Source organism: Paroedura picta, chromosome 3 (assembly GCF_049243985.1).
Source record: "Paroedura picta isolate Pp20150507F chromosome 3, Ppicta_v3.0, whole genome shotgun sequence".
NCBI lineage: Eukaryota > Metazoa > Chordata > Lepidosauria > Squamata > Gekkonidae > Paroedura > Paroedura picta.
The window spans coordinates 165,072,795-165,093,573 of record NC_135371.1 but is presented as its reverse complement, the minus strand read 5'-3'; the positions used below and the strand labels follow the sequence as shown (position 1 = coordinate 165,093,573).

The following is a 20,779-nucleotide window of genomic DNA, read 5'->3' as shown; positions in this document are numbered from 1 at the left end:
GCTATCTCCTCTGATGACTCTGGAGCCCACGGTGTTTGCTCCATTCTGCTGGATGAGGTCACGGTGCCCTGGGTTCTTTTCTGGATTCCAGCGAGATCATTTGCGTCACTGGTGAAGATTTACAAAGCCCGGCTTTTACTGGGTGACTTGCCATGGCTCAGCTGTCAAGCCCCACAGCACCCTTGCTTAGCAATGCCGAGTCTTCCGGGAAAGGCATGCCAAACACTTTACAGATCCAACCTGGCCATCTTTGTCATCCAAGCCTCCTCTTGACTCCTGCAGTCCCCTATCCCAGGGGTAGTCAACCTGTGGTCCTCCAGATGTTCATGGACTACAATTCCCATGAGCCCCTGCCAGCAGGGGCTCATGGGAATTGTAGTCCACGAACATCTGGAGGACCACAGGTTGACTACCCCTGCCCTATCCGACATGGCTTTGGACCCACGCGGGAACGCTGGCTTGATCCGGACTCTCCTACCGGCATCGTTGGGGTCCCAGCTAGAAGCTAGAAGGTGGCCAGCTGATCCCCTCGATAATAGAGAACTTGGGTCCTCTTGAGGATGGCAAGAATTAAGTAGACACCCAACAGCGAGGTCTGTCTTTGTTCCTTCAGCAACATGCCCAGCACTTTCAGGTAACGGCTAGTGGGGCACGAAGAGCCAATGGACCCCCAAGGGCAGATCCCTGGCAGATTTCAGGGAGTCCTGGAATTTGAATGGGAAAAGAAATTACATCTTTAGTCTCACTAGCCTCTAATTGAAATGTAGCATTTCCTTCACCTGAGGGTGATTTACATCCTTTTCTTTCAAACAATAATTTTATTGAAGCATAAACAAATTTACAGGGGGAAACATACAAAACACACAGCACAATTCAAATATAGAGATCTGCAAAAAGAGAGAGAAGACTTCCCACTGCTTTCATAGTTCACTGAGATGTGGTATCTTGTTTTCAAAAAAGGGGGGAAAGGAAAACTTCAAAGCAAGCAGCTTATAAATCTTATAATAGTCAGTTCCCTCGGGAGGAAATGGCTGCTTGGGAGGGGGGACTCCATAGCATTAGACTCCCCTGAGGTCCCTCCCTGCCCCAAATCCCACCCACTTCTGACTCCAGGAGACCACAAAGTCTCCAGGTATTTCCAAACCCAAGGCTGGCAACCTTACTAATGGGGCAAAATTAATTTGGCCACCTGGCTCCTTCTGATGCAGATTTTCCATTGTGTTCCATAGAACTGAATGGCAGTCACTAAGAACTGAGCCAGCCTCCAGCTGCAAGCTCAGATATATACTTAAGCACTCATGTCAGTTTTGTATTTTTTTTCTTTTCATCCTACAGCATTTCTATCACACCATGCTGCCCAATCAGGGCCACCAAGGGCAGATTGAAAACTTAGATCTTAGGCTTTAGGGAGATTGCTCCATCTAGGCTTTAGGGAGATTGCTCCATCTTTCTGTATAATCCTTGACCCCTTTGGCTACATATTTTATAATGACAGGCTTCCTATCTGTAACTCTGCCGTACAATAAATAAAATTTTAAGAAGTAGGGCCACCAAGGCAGCTGATGCTGGTGCGATGGAATCTTTGAGCTTTTAGGAATGCCACCAAAAGACAGGATGTGAAAAGAGGATGGATGGTCTGTATATACAAAGCACCCACATGGTTTTGAGGGGACTTGCTTTCCGGAGCACTATGCGCAAACGGTTTGTTCCGTTCCCACACGTTCATGACCTTGGATCACTTCTCGGCAATCATGTTCCTCCCTGCCCGAAACACTGCCAGAGAAACTGTATAAAATCTAGGAGGGGCGAATCTTAAGGAGTGGGGTAGAATACTTTATCAGCTCTGGAAGCCAATGAGTCCAATACTGACCCCCAGATGGAGCCAGGGAGACCCATGAGCCAATAGGGTGTGGGGCAAAACGGGGGAAAGCTTTCTCTTTGTGATTGGTGCTGGCAGATGGGTCAGGGTAACCTTGTGCTAGCATTCTTGTGTGGGCTTCAATAACGGAAGGAAGGATAAGTAACTTAAGAAGGGGTGAGCTGAGGCTGAAATCCTCAACAAACTTTTAACATTTAACCCACTTTTAATCCTCAAGTCTGGAGCGGAGTTGTTCTCTCTTACCCCAGAGGGATAGACCGGAACCAAGGGGATGAAATTAATTCAAAAGAAATTCCGTCTAAACATCCGGAAGAAGTTCCTGACAGAGTGGTTCCTCAGTGGAACAGGCTTCCTCGGGAGGTGGTGGGTTCTGCATCTTTGGGAATTTTTAAACAGAGACTGGGTAGCCGTCTGACGGAGAGGCTGATTCTGTGAAGGCTCAAGGGGGTGGCAGGTTACAGTGGATGAATGATAAGGTTGTGAGTGTCCTGCATAGTGCAGGGGGTTGGACTAGATGACCCAGGAGGTCCCATCCAACTCTGTGATTCTATGAAAATAGAGGTCAACCAGCCGTTTCAGAGCCACTTTAGAAAAACAACAGGATTGATGGATGCTGCGTTTTTGGAACGGACCGGCTGCGGAAAGGAAATAACGGGGCAGTTGTATTATGCAACAGCGATGCAGTGGAAACGTGAACTATTCCAAGTATTCCGGCTGGATCCAGAGGAAGCAGCAGTTGGAGGAAAGAGATCCCATCTCCAAACTCTGAGGAACAGCTGGGGGGAAATAAAAGGGGGCCGGGCCAGGAATTGGAAGATTTCCTGCTGGCTCTGGCATGCTGCTGAGCAACGAAGGCATTTCAGACTGGATCCTGAAGAAATAGACTAGACTGAAAGGTTGAGAAGTGGTCACAGTGTTTTCATTCTGCTTTGCCACAAGGAGGAACATAGGAGAATCCCCCTAAAACACAGCCCGGACCACCTTGGCTGAAGGGCTGGGCACCAACTGCTTAACTTAAATTGAACTTTAGGGGAGCTGCCTTTGAGAAGACACGCAGAGGCCTGGGCTGTGGGTGAACTAGGGGCCATTTTGCACGACTGCCAATGTAGCTAAATCTGAGTGCTATCAAAAAGCGCTGCAATTAATAGCGGAAAGTCTCAGTAACGCACACAGCCGTTTTTCTCAGAAAAAAATATCTCCAACTTGCGCTGTTCTCGTAACGCACATGTTTCCAGGCTCGCCGGAATCGCAACAAAAGAGGCGATTTTAGGGGGAATTCACATTTTTTGATTCCCCGAAAAGCACTACAAAGAAATGATTTTTGCGGGAGTGTTGCAGGAGTGTTGCAGATTGTGTACGACGTCATGCATAATGTAAAAAAAAAAAGCGTTACACAATGGTAAGACTTCAGCAACATTAATGCTGTGCGGAATGGCTCTAGGTATCTTGTGGCCTCAAGGAAGGAAGGAAATTCCCCCAATTGGTTTTAATAACTGTGTATCTTGCTTCCTTTCCCTGTTTCTACCACCTCTCTCGAGCAAACATAAAAAGCGGGGAGGAGGGAGTGAGAATTGTAGGAAGCAGAGAAATTGCAAAGTAGGATTCTCTTTTTTAAAAAAACCCAAAACCCTAATCCTGTGCCTTTACTAGCTGCCTGTGTGCAGAAATACAGCTCATCAAGCTCTTGTAAGCCTGATATTTTCGTGCAGGAAAAGCATAGTATGGCAAGGATCTTACCAGATCTGGGAACCTAAGAAGGGTCAATAATTGGAAGGGTGCCCACCAAGGCATCATCTGGGCATGGAATTAAGGTCATTGTGGGCGGGCAGGTAGCTGTGACTTCCCTGCTTTCTGCAAGGGGTTGAGCTAGATGACCCTGGAGGTCTCTTCCAACTCTATGATTCTGCAGAGGAAGGCAAGGGTCCACCACTGCTGCTGTTCCTCCCTGGGGTTGCATCAATTTAGTCAACCTGTGGTCCTCCAGATGTCCATGGACTACAATTCCCATGAGCCCCTGCCAGCATTTGCTGGCAGAGGGTCATGGGAATTGTAGTTCATGGACATCTGGAGGACCACAGGTTGACTACCCCTGAAGGAACTTCCAGGCTATTGTTAACATCACTAGAGGAGACCATTTTTTTTAAAGAAAGGGAGCGAGCAAACACTGAGAAAAGAAGGAAAGAAAAAGAATGCAGAATTAAGGGGAAGGCTAAAAACTCCGTCCAAGCTAGTACTTGGACTTTTGTGGGTTAGATGCTCTGTGTTCTCTAATTATACTCTTGAAGCATTCACATGTTACCGGTGTCAGCAATTTCCCCCCCTCCCTAACTGGTTATTATAACCACAAAGAAGCACTGCGGGACTGCAGAGTTCAGGGTTAACCCTCCCCCCTGCATTTAAGTGCTTGACAACCAGAAATGCAACAGGTGGAGTTTTACCAATTGCTCCTTAGCACTTTAGAAACTGCGCCATCTGTTTAATTTCTATGGTCCTAGACCCAGATGTCCTGTCTAAAAAAGTGAGTCTTAATTATCTTCATCTCATTATGTGCAAATTACCATGGGAGGAGGCCAACTGACTTTAGTGGCAGGACTCGGCACACTCTATGAGTTGAAGACTGCAATGGCTCATGTTTTCCAAGCTCCAAAAAGTATCTCCTGCTGTTTTCCATTATGCATTTCTTAAGAGCAGAGGAGCTGTTCCTGGAGGGGGAAAGTTGGCAATCCCTTCAAGCTGGTAAAAGCCAGGGTTGGCTGGTTTGAGCCATGGAGAGGAGAAATCTCAGCTGTGGTCAGGATTCTACAGCCTCCCTTTTCTCTAGCTGTAAAGTCAAGAAATACTTGGAGCGATGCTTCATTGGGCTGTTATGGTAAAAGAGAAGCAGAAAATCCAACAAAGTCAGCTTTGGTCTATGCATGAATGATTTTCAGGTGCTGTACACACAAGGCAGTTCTGTTAGAGCTCTCTCCACCCTCCCTACTTTCCTATGTGTCTCTCGTAGGGAGAGGAAGGGAAGGTGGGTGCAAGCTGCTCTGCATCACAGGAGGCCTGCTGGCTGACCCTGGACCATCGACAGTTCTCTCAGAGCTCTCTCGGCCTCACCTCCCTCACAGGGCGCCAGTCGTGGGGAGAGGAAGGCCCGGGGATTGCAAGCCGCTTGGGTAGTGAAAAGCGGGGTATAAAACCCAACTCTTCTCGCCAATCCCCCGACGGGCGTGAGCCTGCCCAGGCTTCCCTTGCGCGGTCGGCTCCTGGGGGGGGGGGAGACGCCGGCCAAGCCCCGGCCGGCCGCAGCCACTCCCCGCCGGCTGGCGAGCCTCCAGGCGGGCCACTTCCACCTGGCCCGGCCGGCCGCTCGGGGGTTGGGCGCCGCATTTAAGGCGCGCCGGGCCGTGCCGTGCAGCGCCGTGGCGGGACCCGAAGCGCTCGGGCCGGCTGCCTCCTCCTCCGGGCGCGCCATGCTCGGGCGGCTGTGGCTGGCGGCGGCGCTGCTGCAGCTGGCGTGGCTGGCGGCGGCCTCCCCCCTCGGAGACGCCGCCTGCCCGTCGCCGCCCGCCTGCGAGTCCCGCGAGGGCGCCAAGGGAGCGTGCGGCCCCAAGGGCTGCGGCGCCGGGCGGGCGGCGGGCGAGGCGTGCGGCGTCTACACGGCCGGCTGCGCCCGAGGCTTGCGCTGCGTCCCGCGTCCCGGCGAGCGCGCCCCGCTGCACGCCCTCCTGCGCGGCAAAGGGCTCTGCCTGGCCAAGGCGGCGGGACGGAGGAACCACACGGAAGCCGCGCCGGGGCCCGGTGAGTGGCCCCCTCCCCAGGGCGGTTGTGCGGGGGGGACTGCAAGGAGGGCGAGGGGGGTCCGCGCTGGAGACGGTGCCTTTGGCCGCCTGGGGGCTCTGCATTAATCAATTAATTGATTATTAATTAATTAATTAATTAATTATTACTTGGGTTCCCTTTGGATCTTGTCCTGATTGGTCCCTCCTTGCCCGATCTCGGCATCCCAGCAGGGTCGGCCCCGGTGGCTCTTGGCATGGGAGACCCCGATGGGATCCCAACGTCGCGACGCAGAGGCAGGCGGCGGCAAAAGCGCCTGCGGATCTCTTGGAAACCCGGTGGAGTCGCCCTGGTGGCGCTTTACGCAGCCCTCCTCTCTCTCCCCCCCCTCCCCCGTTAAAGTGGGATATAAATTTAGGGTAGAGATGGCCGGAATGTAGCTAAGCGCTGGGTCTGATCCTCATCTGGCTTTAAATATCTCTAAAACCATCCAGGGGTAGTCAAACTGCGGCCCTCCAGGTGTCCATGGACTACAATCCCCATGAGCCCCTGCCAGCAAACGCTGTCAGGGGCTCATGGGGATTGTAGTCCATGGACATCTGGAGGGCCACAGTTTGACTACCCCTGTTGCTCAGGTTCTCTCCAAAACTCAGAGCTTCCCTGGTCTGCGTGGCCCAGGCTAGGCAGATCTGGTTCCAGTGCTGAAGCTTAGCAGGGTCAGCCCTGGTTAGTACCACGAAGAGAAGTCCAGGGTCGCTGCGCAGAGGCAGGTGGAGGGGAGCTGTCTGGGTGCTGCTTGAATACCCTGGAGAGGTGCCTTCCCACCCTGTGGCCGGCAGTCCTTGTCCCAGTAGAAAAAGAGCAGGCATCCTTGCCAAACGTACGCAGTGGTTGCTCCTTTTGCCCTCGGCAGCTTGGTTCAAAATGCAGGGATAGATCAGTGCCCCCATAGGGGAATATGAAGGGTTTGGAGGCCAAGTGGTAGGAAGCTTTAGTCTGTTTAGTCTGGAAAGAAGGAATCTGATAACCATCTTCAAGTCTTTGAAGGGCTGTCACAGAGAAGAGGGAGCAGAGTTGTTCTCTCTTGCCCCGGAGAGACAGACCAGAACGAATGGGATGAAATTAATTCAAAAGAAATTCCGTCTCAACATCCGGAAGAAGTTCCTGACAGTTGGAGCAGTTCCTCGGGGGAACAGGCTTCCTCGGGAGGTGGTGGGTTCTCCATCTTTGGAAGTTTTTCAGCAGAGGGCTAGATAGTTACCTGACAGAAAGGCTGATTTTATGAACTTGTGAGTGGGTGGGCAGGAAGGGATGTGCCAGCTTCTGTCTCCTGTAGCCCTTCCTTGCATGCCCAGGGAATTGCCAATTGCAATTTCCATGTCAAGAGGTGAATTTCTTCTGTGACAGTCCAACTTCCAAAGCAGCCATTTTTCTCAAGGGAAAGTGTTCTTGGTCATCTGGAAATCTATTGTAGGAGCGGGAGATCTTCCGGTAAAAACTTAGACAGCTTGTGGGGTGGGCACAAGGGATTGTGTTGGTGCTCAAACCATTCTTGCATGCCCAGGGTAATGCCAGTTGTCACTTTGGGGACAGGAGGCAGATTTCTTCCAGGCCAGACTGGCCAGGGCTTTGGGGGGATTTTTTTTGGGGGGGGCATCATCTGAGCATGGACTTGGGGTCACTGTGGGTGGGCAGGGAGTTGTGAGTTTCCTGCAGGGGGTTGGACTAGATGAACCCAGAGATCCCTTCCAACTCCATGGATTATTGATCTGCCTGTTAGTTATCAGCAACTAAGAGGCTGCATTGCGTAGTGGTTACAGCGCTGGACAGGAGGCTTGGATTGGAGACCCCATTCTGCCACTGAGACAGGGTGGGCGACCTTGAGCCAGTCACACACTCTCAGCCTAGCCTAACTCATGGGGTTGTTGTGAAGATAAAATGGAAGAGAGGAGAATGATGTAAGAGCTGTTCTCGCAGAGGAGTTCTGTCGGAGCTCTCCCAGCCCCATCTACCTCACAGGGTGTCTGTTGTGGGGAGAGGACAGTATTTGTACATGGCGGCTTTGAGATTCCTTCAGGCAGTGAAAAGCGGGATATATAAATGAACTCTTTTTCTTCTGCAAGTTTTCACTTATGCAAATAGGCTTTCTTATGCTGGCTCTCTTGCTCTGGACTTTGACTCTTTTATTTCTGCTTTTTATATTCCAGTTTTTACTACCTGAAGGAGTCCCAAAGTGGCTTACAGTCGCCTTCCCTTTCCTCTCCCCACAACAGACACCCTGTGAGAGAGCTCTAAGAGAACGGCCCCGCGAGAACAGCTCTAACAGGACTGTGACTAGCCCAAGGTGGCTGCATGTGGAGGAACGGGGAATCAAATCCGGCTTGTCAGATTAGAGTCTGCCGCTTTTAGCCACTACACCATCCTGGTGGCCACATTTGCTTCTAGAGTCAGAAGCTGCAGATCTTCAACTGCCCAATTCCTGGCAGGTGAGAGGGGTTGCTGATCCACGATCTCTCTCCCCCTCCCCTGGAATCTCCTGTGCCGTCTCCCTCCCCATCTCTGATGCCAAAGCTGCCTTGCCTGTTGCTTAAAAGCACAGATGAGCTGGCCAACCTTTGCGGAGGGAAAGGCAAATCTGAACATTTCTTTGCTTGCCTGGCACTCCCCCCCCTCTCAGCCCATCTGCTCCACCCTGGAGAGCTGCCCCAAGCCTACTTACACCCCAGCACAGCCAGTGACTTCATGTGAGGATCCCATTTTACCCTTCCACTTAATAGCATGCAAGTACCCACTAGCCTCTGTGGTGAGTCGAAGCAGCCGGGGAAGGGAAGAGAGCTGGCTCGAACTCCTGGGACGTTCTTTGCCCCAATTTTTTTTCCCCATCTGGCAGCCCCTCTCTCAGCCCCCTCCCCCCACACCTTTCTCGAATGCTAAATCTTCCTTTTAAACTGCAATGCACCTGAGATCGAGATGGCATCTGGATCCAAAAACACCAAGCTGCAGAGAGCAACAGCACAAGGGAGTGTGGAAGGACGCAGTTTGTGGCCTCCGCACCCTCAGACAGCCGAAGAACTGCATGCGCTGCTCAAAGCTGGAAATTAACCTCTTTGCCTTGGTGGTGGGTTTGAATAGATCAGAAGGGGACACCGTCCTATTGTGCCACACCCTGGCGATGATGAAAGAAAGAAGAACGGTCCTTTTCATGGTCTTGCTCCGACACGTGGAACTGCCCGATAACTTGTTTATTTTTTAAATTTTATACCGTCCCTCTCAGCCGTTGTTGTCTTGGGGCGGTGAACGACAAGACCAGCATTAAGTACAATAGGTACAATAAAATTCGTCAACAAATAACCGTAAGATTGAGAGTTAAAACAACAGTTCATCATTGAGGGTTCCTCATTGAGATTTTGAACAGAGTTCCTCATTGAGATTTTGAACAGCCAGCAACCAAATATAATCAGCTTCAGGGTACACTGTGAGTACACAGTTTAGGAGGGGGAGGGAAGGGGGGCAGATACATGTTACTGCTGCTCTGGACGCAACCAAACACCTGGCTGAAGAGCTCTGTTTTAAAGGACCTGAAAAACTCAGCGAGTTCCGACAGGGCCCTAGCTTCCTCTAGGAGCTCGTTCCGCCAGGTTGGTGCCAAGGGTTAAAAGGCCCTGCACCTAGTTGAGGCCTGGCACACCTCTTTGGAATTGGGGACCACCAAGAGGTTGGTGTTTCCAAAGCGTAATTCTCTTTGGGGGCATATTCAGAGAGGCTGCCCCTTAGATATGCCGGGCCTGGACTGCATATGGCCTTAAAGTAGACCTGTTTGTGTTACAGTGGTCCTACATGTATGTGCATACATTTGTAAGAAAGGACCGGTAAATGTTATTAATAGAAATTAGCTCTAAAGTTTACTATTGTATAGCACATATTACGTTTTTCTAAGAATAGCCTATGGGTTTTGTGTATGTTTTTATTTTTATAAATTGCGCACAATAAATGTTACAGGTGTCTAACCTTTAGGCTCCTAACTGGGGTTTTTTTGTTACTTTTTGTTGTTAATCTGCACTTAATGGGCTAAAAAAGGGTGTTGGGTGGAGATTTATCAGGATCAGAGATGTGGCAGTGGCTGAAGGAAGCTCCCCCCATAACGGCAAACCCTGCCACCTTCAGACGGACTTTGGAAGATCAGCACAGAAATACTCTAAATATGAATAAATGCCTGAATTTTTGAGCAAAGCAGTTGTCCTACTTGAAATATCTTCATTAATAGGGTAAGAGTAACAATAGCAGCTGAAGTGTGTAGCTGAGAGGCTGAAGTAGTAAGACGAAGATTAGAAAAAAGAGTAGTCTCAAATTGTTTGTTCATTTATATCCCATAAAGTGATGCATATGACATCATGCTTTGTTTTAGAGCGAGGGGAGAATGCCAAAGGGAAAGACTACAATGGGAAGTTAGACAAGGTCAAGGTCGTTCCCAGTAATGTAATTGTTCCCAGTAATGTAAAAGGGGATGTAGGCCAGAAACATAAATCCTGCCAGGGCAACAAGTATGCAGAAGAAAAAAGTCCAAGTTCAGCAGTGGAATAGGCTGGAATAGGCTGCCTAAGGAGGTGGTGAGCTCCCCCTCACTGGCAGTTGGATACAAAGGTTGGATACACACTTTTCTTGGATGCTTTAGGATGCTTTGGGCTGATCCTGTGTTGAGCAGGGGGTTGGACTAGATGGCCTGTATGGCCCCTTCCAACTCTATGATTCTATGATTCAAGCTGGCGATGGTGAAATGATTTATTCCAATGTTCAAAACATATTCCTAGGTAGACTTTGCTTTTGATATCTTCATCAGTGATTATAAAAATTCTAGAAAATAACTCTGGTAATATTTTGGCTTACGTGGTTCAAGCCCCAAATGGTCATATATCCAAATTTGTAGGGGTCTACTATTATTAATATCACAATGTATAATTACTCTTTCTAGAATTTCATCACCCATAGGAATGCAATTAGAGAAGATTGAGTTATTAACAACATTGAAAATATCACTGATGAAGATATCGAAAACGGAATGTACCCGGAAAGCAGTTTTGAAATTGTTTTGAACATTGGAATAAATCATTTTGCCATTGCCAGCTTGAGACTTTTTTCTTCTGTTTAATTGCAGCTGACCTGAGAGCAACTAGTATGGCTTTTATATAGAATCATAGAATCATAGAGTTGGAAGGGGCCATACAGGCCATCTAGTCCAACCCCCTGCTCAATGCAGGATCAGCCCAAAGCATCCTAAAGCATCCAAGAAAAGTGTGGATCCAACCTTTGCTTGAAGACGGCCAGTGAGGGGGAGCTCACCACCTCCTTAGGCAGCCTATTCCACTGCTGAACTACTCTGACTGTGAAATTTTTTTCCCTGATATCTAGCCTATATCGTTGTACTTGTAGTTTAAACCCATTATTGCGTGTCCTCTCCTCTGCAGCCAAGAGGAGCAAGCTACACTGAACCAAGTGGAACTGACTTATGGAGAACTGTTGCCAGTTCAGGACAGTTTCATTCTGTGCGAACACATTCACAAATAGCGTGAATCATAGAATCATAGAGTTGGAAGAGGCCATACAGGCCATCTATTCCTACCCCCTACTCAACGCAAGATCAGCCCAAAGCATCCTAAAGCATTAATGCCGAATGTATAGGGAGCTGTTTGATGACTATTGTTTTAATTGTACTGTTTACAGTAATTGCAATAACTAAAGCCTTTTTAAAAGGGGAGGGGAGAAATGAAACTGGAGACCTGTACCTGGATAAATGTACCCCCAGATATCTGTCGCATTCAATGCACGTACAACTGAACGTGTAACGTAAAAATAATTCAGCGTGCATCTAAAGAAAAATTCAAGCGCACAGTGTCCACAGATTGTATGGGTGTTCTTTGTAACTTGAGAAGGGGGTTCTGAATCAGAGTCAATCAAAGTCAGGATGGCTTCTGTCGACGGGAAGGGTCTTCTCCGGGTCTTGGGTGGAGGGCTTTTGCATCACCCACTCCCCGATCCTTCAGCCTGGAGAATGAACCTGGGATATTCTGCATGCAAAGGAGAGAGAACTGGGGACACCCCCCTCTAAGGAGAAGTCTAATCACAAGTCTGCCTTATAGTGTAGCTTTCCTGGGAGACCTTTCACACATCGTCTGTTATCTGATCTTTGTACCTGGAGAGCCGCTGGCTTGAATGGGGAGACCTTCTGCATTCTGAGCAGATACTCTGCCACGGAGCCGTGTCTCCTCCCTGAAAGGCTTCCGGAGCAGAAATGTGAGGCAGTACTTTTCCATGATCTTTCTATGCTGAACGAAGCGTTGTCTTCTCAACTGGGATGGAGAGTGGGCGTGTACCTGGAGAGAATGTCTTGTCCCCGTTCAGATCGGATCCATGCCTGGGAATTAAATTCCGCAGGTGGAACTCATAAAGCGCTTTGCGGACAGGACACAAGAAATGTGCCTCGTGGGAATTGGTCCTTCTGAGGATCTCTTCCCCCCTCAAAAAATCTCCAGGTCTTTCCAGCGCTGGCCACCATGGTTCCCTCCTTGTAAGATAAGGCTTGGTTCACACATGCAGGAGAATGAGGAGGTAAGAGGGACTAACTGCAGTACTTCACATTGCAGGCAGAGGGCAAATGTTGCTAAAATTCCCCTTTGCTAAAATTCCCCGCAAAAAGAAACCCAGTTCTGCAAGCAACCGGAGGAGGGGTAAACCTTTCTGCATTCTATTAGAAGGGATGTCCAAAGCTGAGATTGTGCAGTGGTGCCGTTCATTTTGCCACCTTAGATTTCTGCCACCTGACTCTCTAGCATATCTGAACCTGGTCCGAGGAACCTGGGTTGCTGGCATTTCTAGCTTCCCATGTAAGAATAAGAGGGGAAACTCTGACAAAATGCCCCGAGCCAAGACCATAATGTCAAGGAATGGTCAGGGAGTTTATTCTGGGTTTGCCAATTTTTTCTTTCTGTGGCCTAGCTGATCGGTGGGGCTGGCCAATGACCGTGTACCCCTGGTCGATTGTTCCCCACCATTAATATGGGAGGCAGGTAGTTTGGAATTAATTCGATTTTTGATTTGTTTGTGTGACTACCACTAAAGAAAATCCTGTGTAAAAACCTAAAGAGAGGTGGGGTGGTAGAAACATAAATATCATATTTATGTGATTGATATAAAAAAGTAAAGGTATCCCCTGTGCAAGCACTGGGTCATGTCTGACCCTTGGGGTGTGAAGCCTTCTAGTATTTTCATGGCAGACTCAATACGGGGTGGTTTGCCAGTGCCTTCCCCAGTCATTACCGTTTACCCCCCAGCAAGCTGGGTACTCATTTTACCGACCTCGGAAGGATGGAAGGCTGAGTCAACCCTGAGCCGGCTGCTGGGATTGAACTCCCAGCCTCATGGGATTGATATACTTGACTGATTATTCTGATATAGCAAAAACATTTCTTTGATAGGGGATAGCCCCTGAAGAAAAGATGTTAACCTTGAAAACGGGCATTCTTAATCCGGACCCCGTTTTGGCTCCCTTATTATTATTTTTGCAAGATATAAATATTTCAACACTTGTTGGAAACAATTCCAATATATATATTTGTATTAATACATTTGAAATAAGAATGGACGCTGAGAATGATCAGGAACAAATTTAGTTTTCACCTGTGTTCCACTTTGTTTTCTTGCTCTTTGTTGAGTTTAATGGTCTGCCACCATTTCTTGCTTTGGTGGAAGTAATAAAGACATTAAATGTGGAGACTCAGGGAATCCCTGATTATCACTGTGGGTTGGTAGATGAATTTTCTCCAGGCAAGGCTGGATTCTGGAGATGTTTGGTGTGTGTATGTGTGGAGGGGGGAGATCACTGAGGCATGAAATTGGGGTCACTGTGGGCAGGCAGGTAGTTCCTGCATTGTGCAGGGGGTTGGACTAGATGACCCAGGAGGTCCCTTCCAGCTCTATGATTCTGTGATTCTGCATGGTTTGCACAACAAAGTCAATCTAGGTGACAAAGTGATTTTCTTGGGAAATGAGATTTCTTGATTTCTTCAGTGTCTTCTGTGCCACAATATCTGTATGAGCTCACTGAGAGATCTCTAGAGATTTGGTGTATGGTATCATCCATACATCAAGAAAACAAAGATCATGGCATCCGGCCCTCTCAATTCCTGGCAAATAGATGGGGAAGAAATGGAGATAGTGACAGATTTTATTTTCCTGGGCTCCAAGATCACTGCAGATGGGGACTGCAGCAAAGAAATTAAAAGACGCTTGGTCCTGGGGAGGAAAGCTATGGCAAATCTAGACAGCATCCTAAAAAGCAGAGACATCACCCTGCCAACAAAAGTGCGTTTAGTCAAGGCTATGGTCTTCCCAGTTGCAATGTATGGCTGCGAAAGTTGGATCATAAGGAAGGCCGAGTGTCAAAGAATTGAGGCTTTTGAACTCTGGTGCTGGAGAAGAATCTTGCGAGTCCCTTGGACTGCAAGGTGAACAAACCGGTCAGTCCTAGAGGAGATCAACCCTGACTGCTCTTTAGAAGGCCAGATCCTGAAGATGAAACTAAAATACTTTGGCCACCTCATGAGAAGGAAGGACTCCCTGGAGAAGAGCCTAATGCTGGGAGCGATCGAGGGCAAAAGAAGAAGGGGACGACAGAGAATGAGGTGGCTGGATGGAGTCACTGAAGCAGTAGGTGCAAACTTAAATGGACTCTGGGGAACGGTAGAGGACAGGAAGGCCTGGAGGATCATTGTCCATGGGGTCGCGATGGGTCGGACACGACTTCGCACATAACAACAACATCATCCGTACGTAGTTCATACCCACTACTTCTCTGTTTCATCCCAGCCACCAGAAACTTTCCCTCTCCCACTTTAATGGATCTGACAGCTGCACCAGCATCTTGGGAATGTCTAGATTAGACGACTATAATATACAAAAGATGGAAATTAGGGACCCCCCAACATTTCTTTAGGTACTCACTCTATGCAGTATAATCATCTGTGCTTTGGTCTCCTGGAGCATCAGAGGAAGGAAAAATCAAAACGCTCTTCTTAGGGGTGAAAACCGCTCTCTCTAAACAGGTAGCTAAATATTGTGCTGTTGCTTACATCAAACATATGGCAGCCCCGGAAACTTATTACGAATTTTGGTAATTTAAATTTTCTTTTAAACTATTCCTGTTTATAATATTTTTCGTCTTGCTGCTGATTGAAGTAGAATCATAGAAACATAAAGTTAGAAGGGGCCATACAGGCCATCTAGTCCAACCCCCTGCTCAACGCAGGATCAGCCCTAAGCACCTTAAAGCATCCAAGAAAAGTGTATATCCAACCTTTGCTTGAAGACTGCCAGTGAGGGGGAGCTCACCACCTCCTTAGGCAGCCTATTCCACTGCTGAACTACTCTGACTGTGAAAAACGTTTTCCTGATATCTAGCCTATATCGTTGTACTTGTAGTTTAAACCCATTACTGTATGTCTTCTCCTCTGCAACCAACGGAAACAGCATCCTACCCTCCTCCAAGTGACAACCTTTCAAATACTTAAAGAGGACTATCATTATTGCTAGTGTGAGATGTTTTTATGACCCGAAATGTTTGGCGTCTGTTGGAAACCACTAGGAAAAGCAACGTAACAACAGATATGGACTTCCCTCTGCAAAAGGCAGAGATGCTGAACGCCCAGCTGAATTTCCCAGGGCTCCAGAGGCAGGTTGGCAAAGAACTTGGGGTCACCAGGAAGGCTGAAGGTCTTTTCTGTCTCTCTAGGTGACGCTTGGAAGGAGACAGGCCGGGCAGGGCCCTCGACTCAAGAGCCCCTCCTCTTGCAGAGCCAGGGCTCCCGGCCAGAGGTCAGCGTGGGCAACGCTCAGCTGCAGCAGCTCTCCCTGAGCAGCGATACCAAACAAGATTTTGAGACGGTGGGTGGAGTGAGAGGCCTGTGCATGGCTTCTTGTTTCTGGGAGGAAACGGCTGGGACCGTGATTCCAAGGATGGCAGATCTGGGTGGGGGAATACCTGGAGACTTTGGGGGAGGAGCCAGGAGTGGGCGGGATTTGGGGCAGGGAGGGGCCTCAGTGGAGTCTAATGCTATGGAATCCCCCTCCCAAGCAGCCATTTCCTCCAGGGGAACTGACCTCTGTAGTCTGGATGGGGTTGCCAGCTCTGGATAGGGGAATGTCTGGAGACTTTGGGGATGGAGCTGGGAGTGGGCGGGATTTGGGGAAGGGAGGGTGAACTAACAAGAGTCTGTCTCTCATTGGCAGGGCCCGTGTCGCGTCCATTTGGCGGCCATCTTGCAGGAGCTGAAGGCCCCGCTCTACTTAAGCGGAGAAGATATCTTCATCCCCAACTGTGACACCAAGGGCTTCTATAGGCGGAAGCAGGTACGGACCAAAAAGAGACCTGACAGTTCTCAAAGGAGCTGGCAGTCCAAAATCTGACCTTCGGCTGTTGCTGAGGAGTGCATTCTGGGTCTAGACCAGGGGTAGTCAACCTGTGTTCCTCCAGATGTCGATGGACTACAATTCCCATGAGCCCCTGCCAGCCCCTGGTCTAGAATATCAAAGCAGTGAGTGATGTGGTGTTATCACCACCCACAGCTGCCCAGAGCTCCCACATGGTAGGAACGGCGAAGACAGGCTTTGAGGAACTCCAGAAGTGGTCACGTGCCTCTTAGAGAAGTGGGTGCAGAAGCAAGATGCAGGAGCCAGCCTGTTAATTAATGGATCCTTTCTTGTTTCCATTGTGGAAAAAGAGACTGGGCCTGCAGGGCAACAGGGGAAGGGTCTCCAGTGGTATCTAGTGATGTCAGCGGCCATCCTAACTTCTGGGAAAGGCCGAGGAAGCCCTTGCCAAACCCCAGGGTTCCCCAGCACCCCGGCTGGGAATCTCTGGCTTAGATGATATCAGATAACGTAAGTGGGGAGACTATTGACAGTCATAGAATCATAGAATGATAGAGTTGGAAGGGACCTCATGGGTCATCTAGTCCAACCCCCTGCACTATGCAGGACATTTCACAATCCTATCGCTCATCCACTGTCACCTGCCACCCCCTTGAGCCTTCACAGAATCAGCCTCTCTGTCAGATGGCTCTCCAGCCTCTGTTTAAAAATCTCCAAAGATGGAGAACCTACCACCTCCCGAGGAAGCCTGTTCCACTGAGAAACTGCTCTACCTGTCAGGAACTTCTTCCGGATGTTTAGACAGAATTTCTTTTGAATTAATTTCATCCCATTGGTTCTGGTCCCTCCCTCTGGGGCAAGAGAGAACAACTCTGCTCCGTCTTCTATATGGCAGCCTTTTAAATGCTTGGTTATCAGATCCCCTCTCAGTTGCCTCCTCTCCAGGCTATACAGACCAAGCTCCCCCAACCTTTCCTCATATGTCTTAGTCTCCAAACCCCTCACCATCATTGTTGCCCTCCTCTGGACACACCCCAGTTTGTCTACATCCCTCTTCAACTGAGGTGCCCAAAACTGAACACAGGACTCCAAGTGAAGCCGAACCAGAGCAGAGTACAGCGGTACCATCACCTCCCGTGATCTGGACACGATACTCCGTTTGATACAGCCCCAAATCCCATTTGCCTTTTTAGCCACCGAGTCACACTGTTGACTCATGTTCAATGTGTGTTCTACTAAGACTCCTAGATCCAGACCTAGTCTAATGCTTAGCAAAACAATGAATTGATACAGAACTAGGAATTGGTATATGAGCAAAGAACAAACGAGAGAAAGGAACCCAGAAAACTGGTTTTGCCACTTGCTGGAAGGGCGGTGAGCTCACGTTCTACCTGTCTCATAGAATCATAGAGTTGGAAGGGTCCACACAGGCCATCTAGTCCAACCCCCTGCTCAACGCAGAATCAGCCCTAAGCATCCTAAAGCATCCAAGAAAAGTGTGTATCCAACCTTTGCTTGAAGACTGCCAGTGAGGGGGAGCTCACCACCTCCTTAGGCAGCCTATTCCACTGCTGAACTACTCTGACTGTGAAAATAGTTTTCCTGATAACTTCTCTTCCCGTCCTGCAGTGCCGAGCCTCCAGGGGGCAGAAGAGAGGCCAGTGCTGGTGCGTCGACAAGAGGGGCCATCGCCTAGAAGCCCTGGAAGAGAACCCTTTCTGCCTATTGGCTAGCAGCGACTGAGTAGGCGGAAGGGACACCGCTGCGTTCCCGCAGCCGAAACTCTGGACCGAGCCTCCCCTCATTCCAACCGAGTGTCTACTTGTCATTTATTGCAATCCGGGATTCCCTGCTATGTTCCTGGTGGCGGTCGTCTCCCCTGGCCACAGCCCAACAAGGGGCACGAGACCCAGGGACTGGCATCACCCGGGCCCACGGCGGACGGGGTGGCTTCCGAGCGCATGACCAAAGATGCTTTATCCAATAAGCTAGCGGTGGCTGGGGTGCAGAGGTGCTAAGATGTCCCGGCCTCTGAGCCGGCTTACCCGCCGGGTGGATCCCTATTTAGCATTTGGGATGCCCGTGTAGCTAGGTGCTGGGGGTCACGTTTGCGTAGCAGGCAGCATTGTGCCCTAAGAGATGTGGGGGACAAGGTGGTATGCTTCAAGGGGGAGAGGATCTGGCTTCTGCAAACCCCCGCTGTATTTCTGGCACCTTCCCAAGACCGTAGAGGCAGCTGAAAAGTGGTGGGAGAGGGCAGAATGGGGCAGAACGTGGTGGATGGAGATGGGGATTTTCCTGGAGACAGCAGGAGGGAAGTGTTATCAAAGGAAAAAGGGGAACCTGTATCACAGGTGGCCCTTGTGTCAGATGCCGGCCTAGAGAACTGGAATGGGACAAAAGGGAGGGGGGAGATGGTGCTGGGTTGAGTTGTTGGCATCAACAGAGCCGATGCCTTCAGTGGTGTGAGGGGAACTTCGGCAAGCACTTTTCTGGTTCCTCGCTGCCTTCCCGGTTTCCTCGAGGACCGCCTGTTGCACTTTCTGAAACACACCTGAGCAAGACCCGGCTGGTGGGGGGGGGGCGGGAGCTGTTGTGGGGAGGCCCCAAAGCACTTTCTCGCTCAGGTTCAAAACATTGTGGTTTTTCTTCGTAACTTGCTTTAATTTAAAGTGTGTGTGTGTGTGTGTGAGAGAGAGTTAAAATTTGTTTCCATTTTGCTTCCGTTTCACTCTCAGTGGCTTTTTAATAAACCGGCTGATTCCCATTCCTGGCTGCTGCTCTTTACTTTTGTTGTTGCGTCCATGTGGGGAGAGGTCTGGGCGGTGGGTGGCAGAGTTAACCCCCCTAATTTTGGCAATTGAGCTAGTACAGAGCCTGGTTTTTAAGGAAGGATCAAGGAGCTACGATTAGGACAGCACCTTTCTCCCAAAAGAAGCCAGTGTGATGTCGCGGGTAAGAGTAGTGGCCTCTAATCTGGCAAACTGTGTTTAATTACCCGCTCCCCCACATACGGCCAGCTGGGTGAACTTGGGCTAGTCAAAGTCCTGTCAGAGCTGTTCTCAGCGCAGTTCTCTCAGAACTCTCGCAGCCTCACCTCCCACACAGAGTGTCTGTTGTGGGGAGAGGGAGGGAAGGCAATTGTAAGATGCTTTGAGACTTCTTCAGGCTGTGAAAAGCAGGGTATAAAACCCCCAGGTCTTTCTAAATACTAGGACCTGAGATGCCCAGGTTTAATTACTAGGGTCTGAGAGACCCAGGTTCAAATCCCTACTGTGCCTTGGAGATTTGCTGGGTGACATTAGGCCAGGCTCTAACCTTCCTAGAAGGTTGTTTGTGAGGGGACAGCAGAGAAGAACGATGTAAGCTGATGTGGGGGAATGCAGAATATAAATGAAGCAAACACCGTAGCTTTCCCTAGTCTATGTGCTAGGCAGTGCTCCCTTCCAGATTATTTCCTTTATATGTATTTCCCACCTTTCCCCCCAATGGGGACCCAAAGTGGCTGATTTCTTTTCCCCTTCCTGTTTCCTTGCAACAATCCCATGAGGCAAATTAGGCTACGTGGGACTGGCTCAAAAGTAATGTGGCAAGTTTCCGGGGCACAAGCAGGGATTTGAACCTGGATGTCCCGGATTCCAGTGCAGCCTTTCTTAGTTCATACCTCTGAGAACCCCCTGAAACATTCTTCAGTCTTCGAGAAACCCCCAAAATTGTGCGATTGTGTAGAATATGGTGGGGAAGCAGAGCTTCCACCCGGGTACCCTCCCCTCCCCACTCTCTCCAGTTCCCCCTTCCATGCTATAAATGCCTTGGTCAGCTGAGGCAAAAGTTGTCAACTGATAAAGGAAGGTACACCTTAGAAGAGCAAAGGCCATCATGGTCTGTCTACAGTCCTGCTGAGACCAACGCTGCCTGTTTAGATGGAAACTGTAAATTAGCCTGCTTGCCTTGTGTGTCAGATGTTATAAGGTATTTAGGACTGCCCCCAAGAAACTTGGACAGAAGTGACTCACTGGAAGATCTGCTGCCAAGTCAAGACAGCATACATAAGGCGAAAGAGCACGCTTGAAAATTAGTTGCTGCCATGAATTATCTCAGGTGTGCCGCTGTGGTGCTGTCTGAAGCAGCAGCACAGCCCTGTGACACCTGCAAGCCCAACGAAGTCTGCACTCGAGGAATAAACATTTGTGTGCAGATACAGTGGGACAGAATATCCTCAACCATTATATGTAGGGAGAGAATGGGGGCAGGGGAGGTCATTGCCAGGAAGTGCTGGCAATACGTAAGAGTTTAGTATAGCTGAGGTTGGATTAAGGGAGTAATTGGGATCCGTGAATTGCCAGAAATAAGCATACAAGTACAAGAATCATAGAAGTTGGAAGGGGCCATACAGGCCATCTAGTCCAACCCCCTGCTCAACGCAGGATCAGCCCAAAGCATCCAAGAAAAGTGTGTATCCAACCTTTGCTTGAAGACTGCCAGTGAGGGGGAGCTCACCACCTCCTTAGGCAGCCTATTCCACTGCTGAACTACTCTGACTGTGAAATTTTCCCCCTGATATCTAGCCTATATCGTTGTACTTGAAGTTTAAACCCATCACTGCGTGTCCTCTCCTCTGCAGCCAGCAGAAACAGCATCCTGCCCTCCTCCAAGTGACAACCTTTCAAATACTTAAGGAGGGCTATCATGTCCCCTCTCAACCTCCTTTTCTCC

The 20,779-nt window shown here is 49.4% G+C and overlaps 1 protein-coding gene across 1 annotated transcript; it reads left to right on the top strand.

Moving 5' to 3' along the window:
• Positions 1–5,141: 5,141 nt before the first annotated feature.
• IGFBP6 (insulin like growth factor binding protein 6) lies at positions 5,142–18,830 on the top strand. The gene is made up of 4 exons (XM_077329237.1): positions 5,142–5,665; positions 15,426–15,577; positions 15,923–16,042; positions 17,693–18,830. Exons 1-4 carry the CDS (start codon positions 5,338–5,340, stop codon positions 17,804–17,806), a joined length of 714 nt encoding a protein of 237 aa, XP_077185352.1. The 5' UTR covers positions 5,142–5,337; the 3' UTR covers positions 17,807–18,830.
• Positions 18,831–20,779: the final 1,949 nt, after the last annotated feature.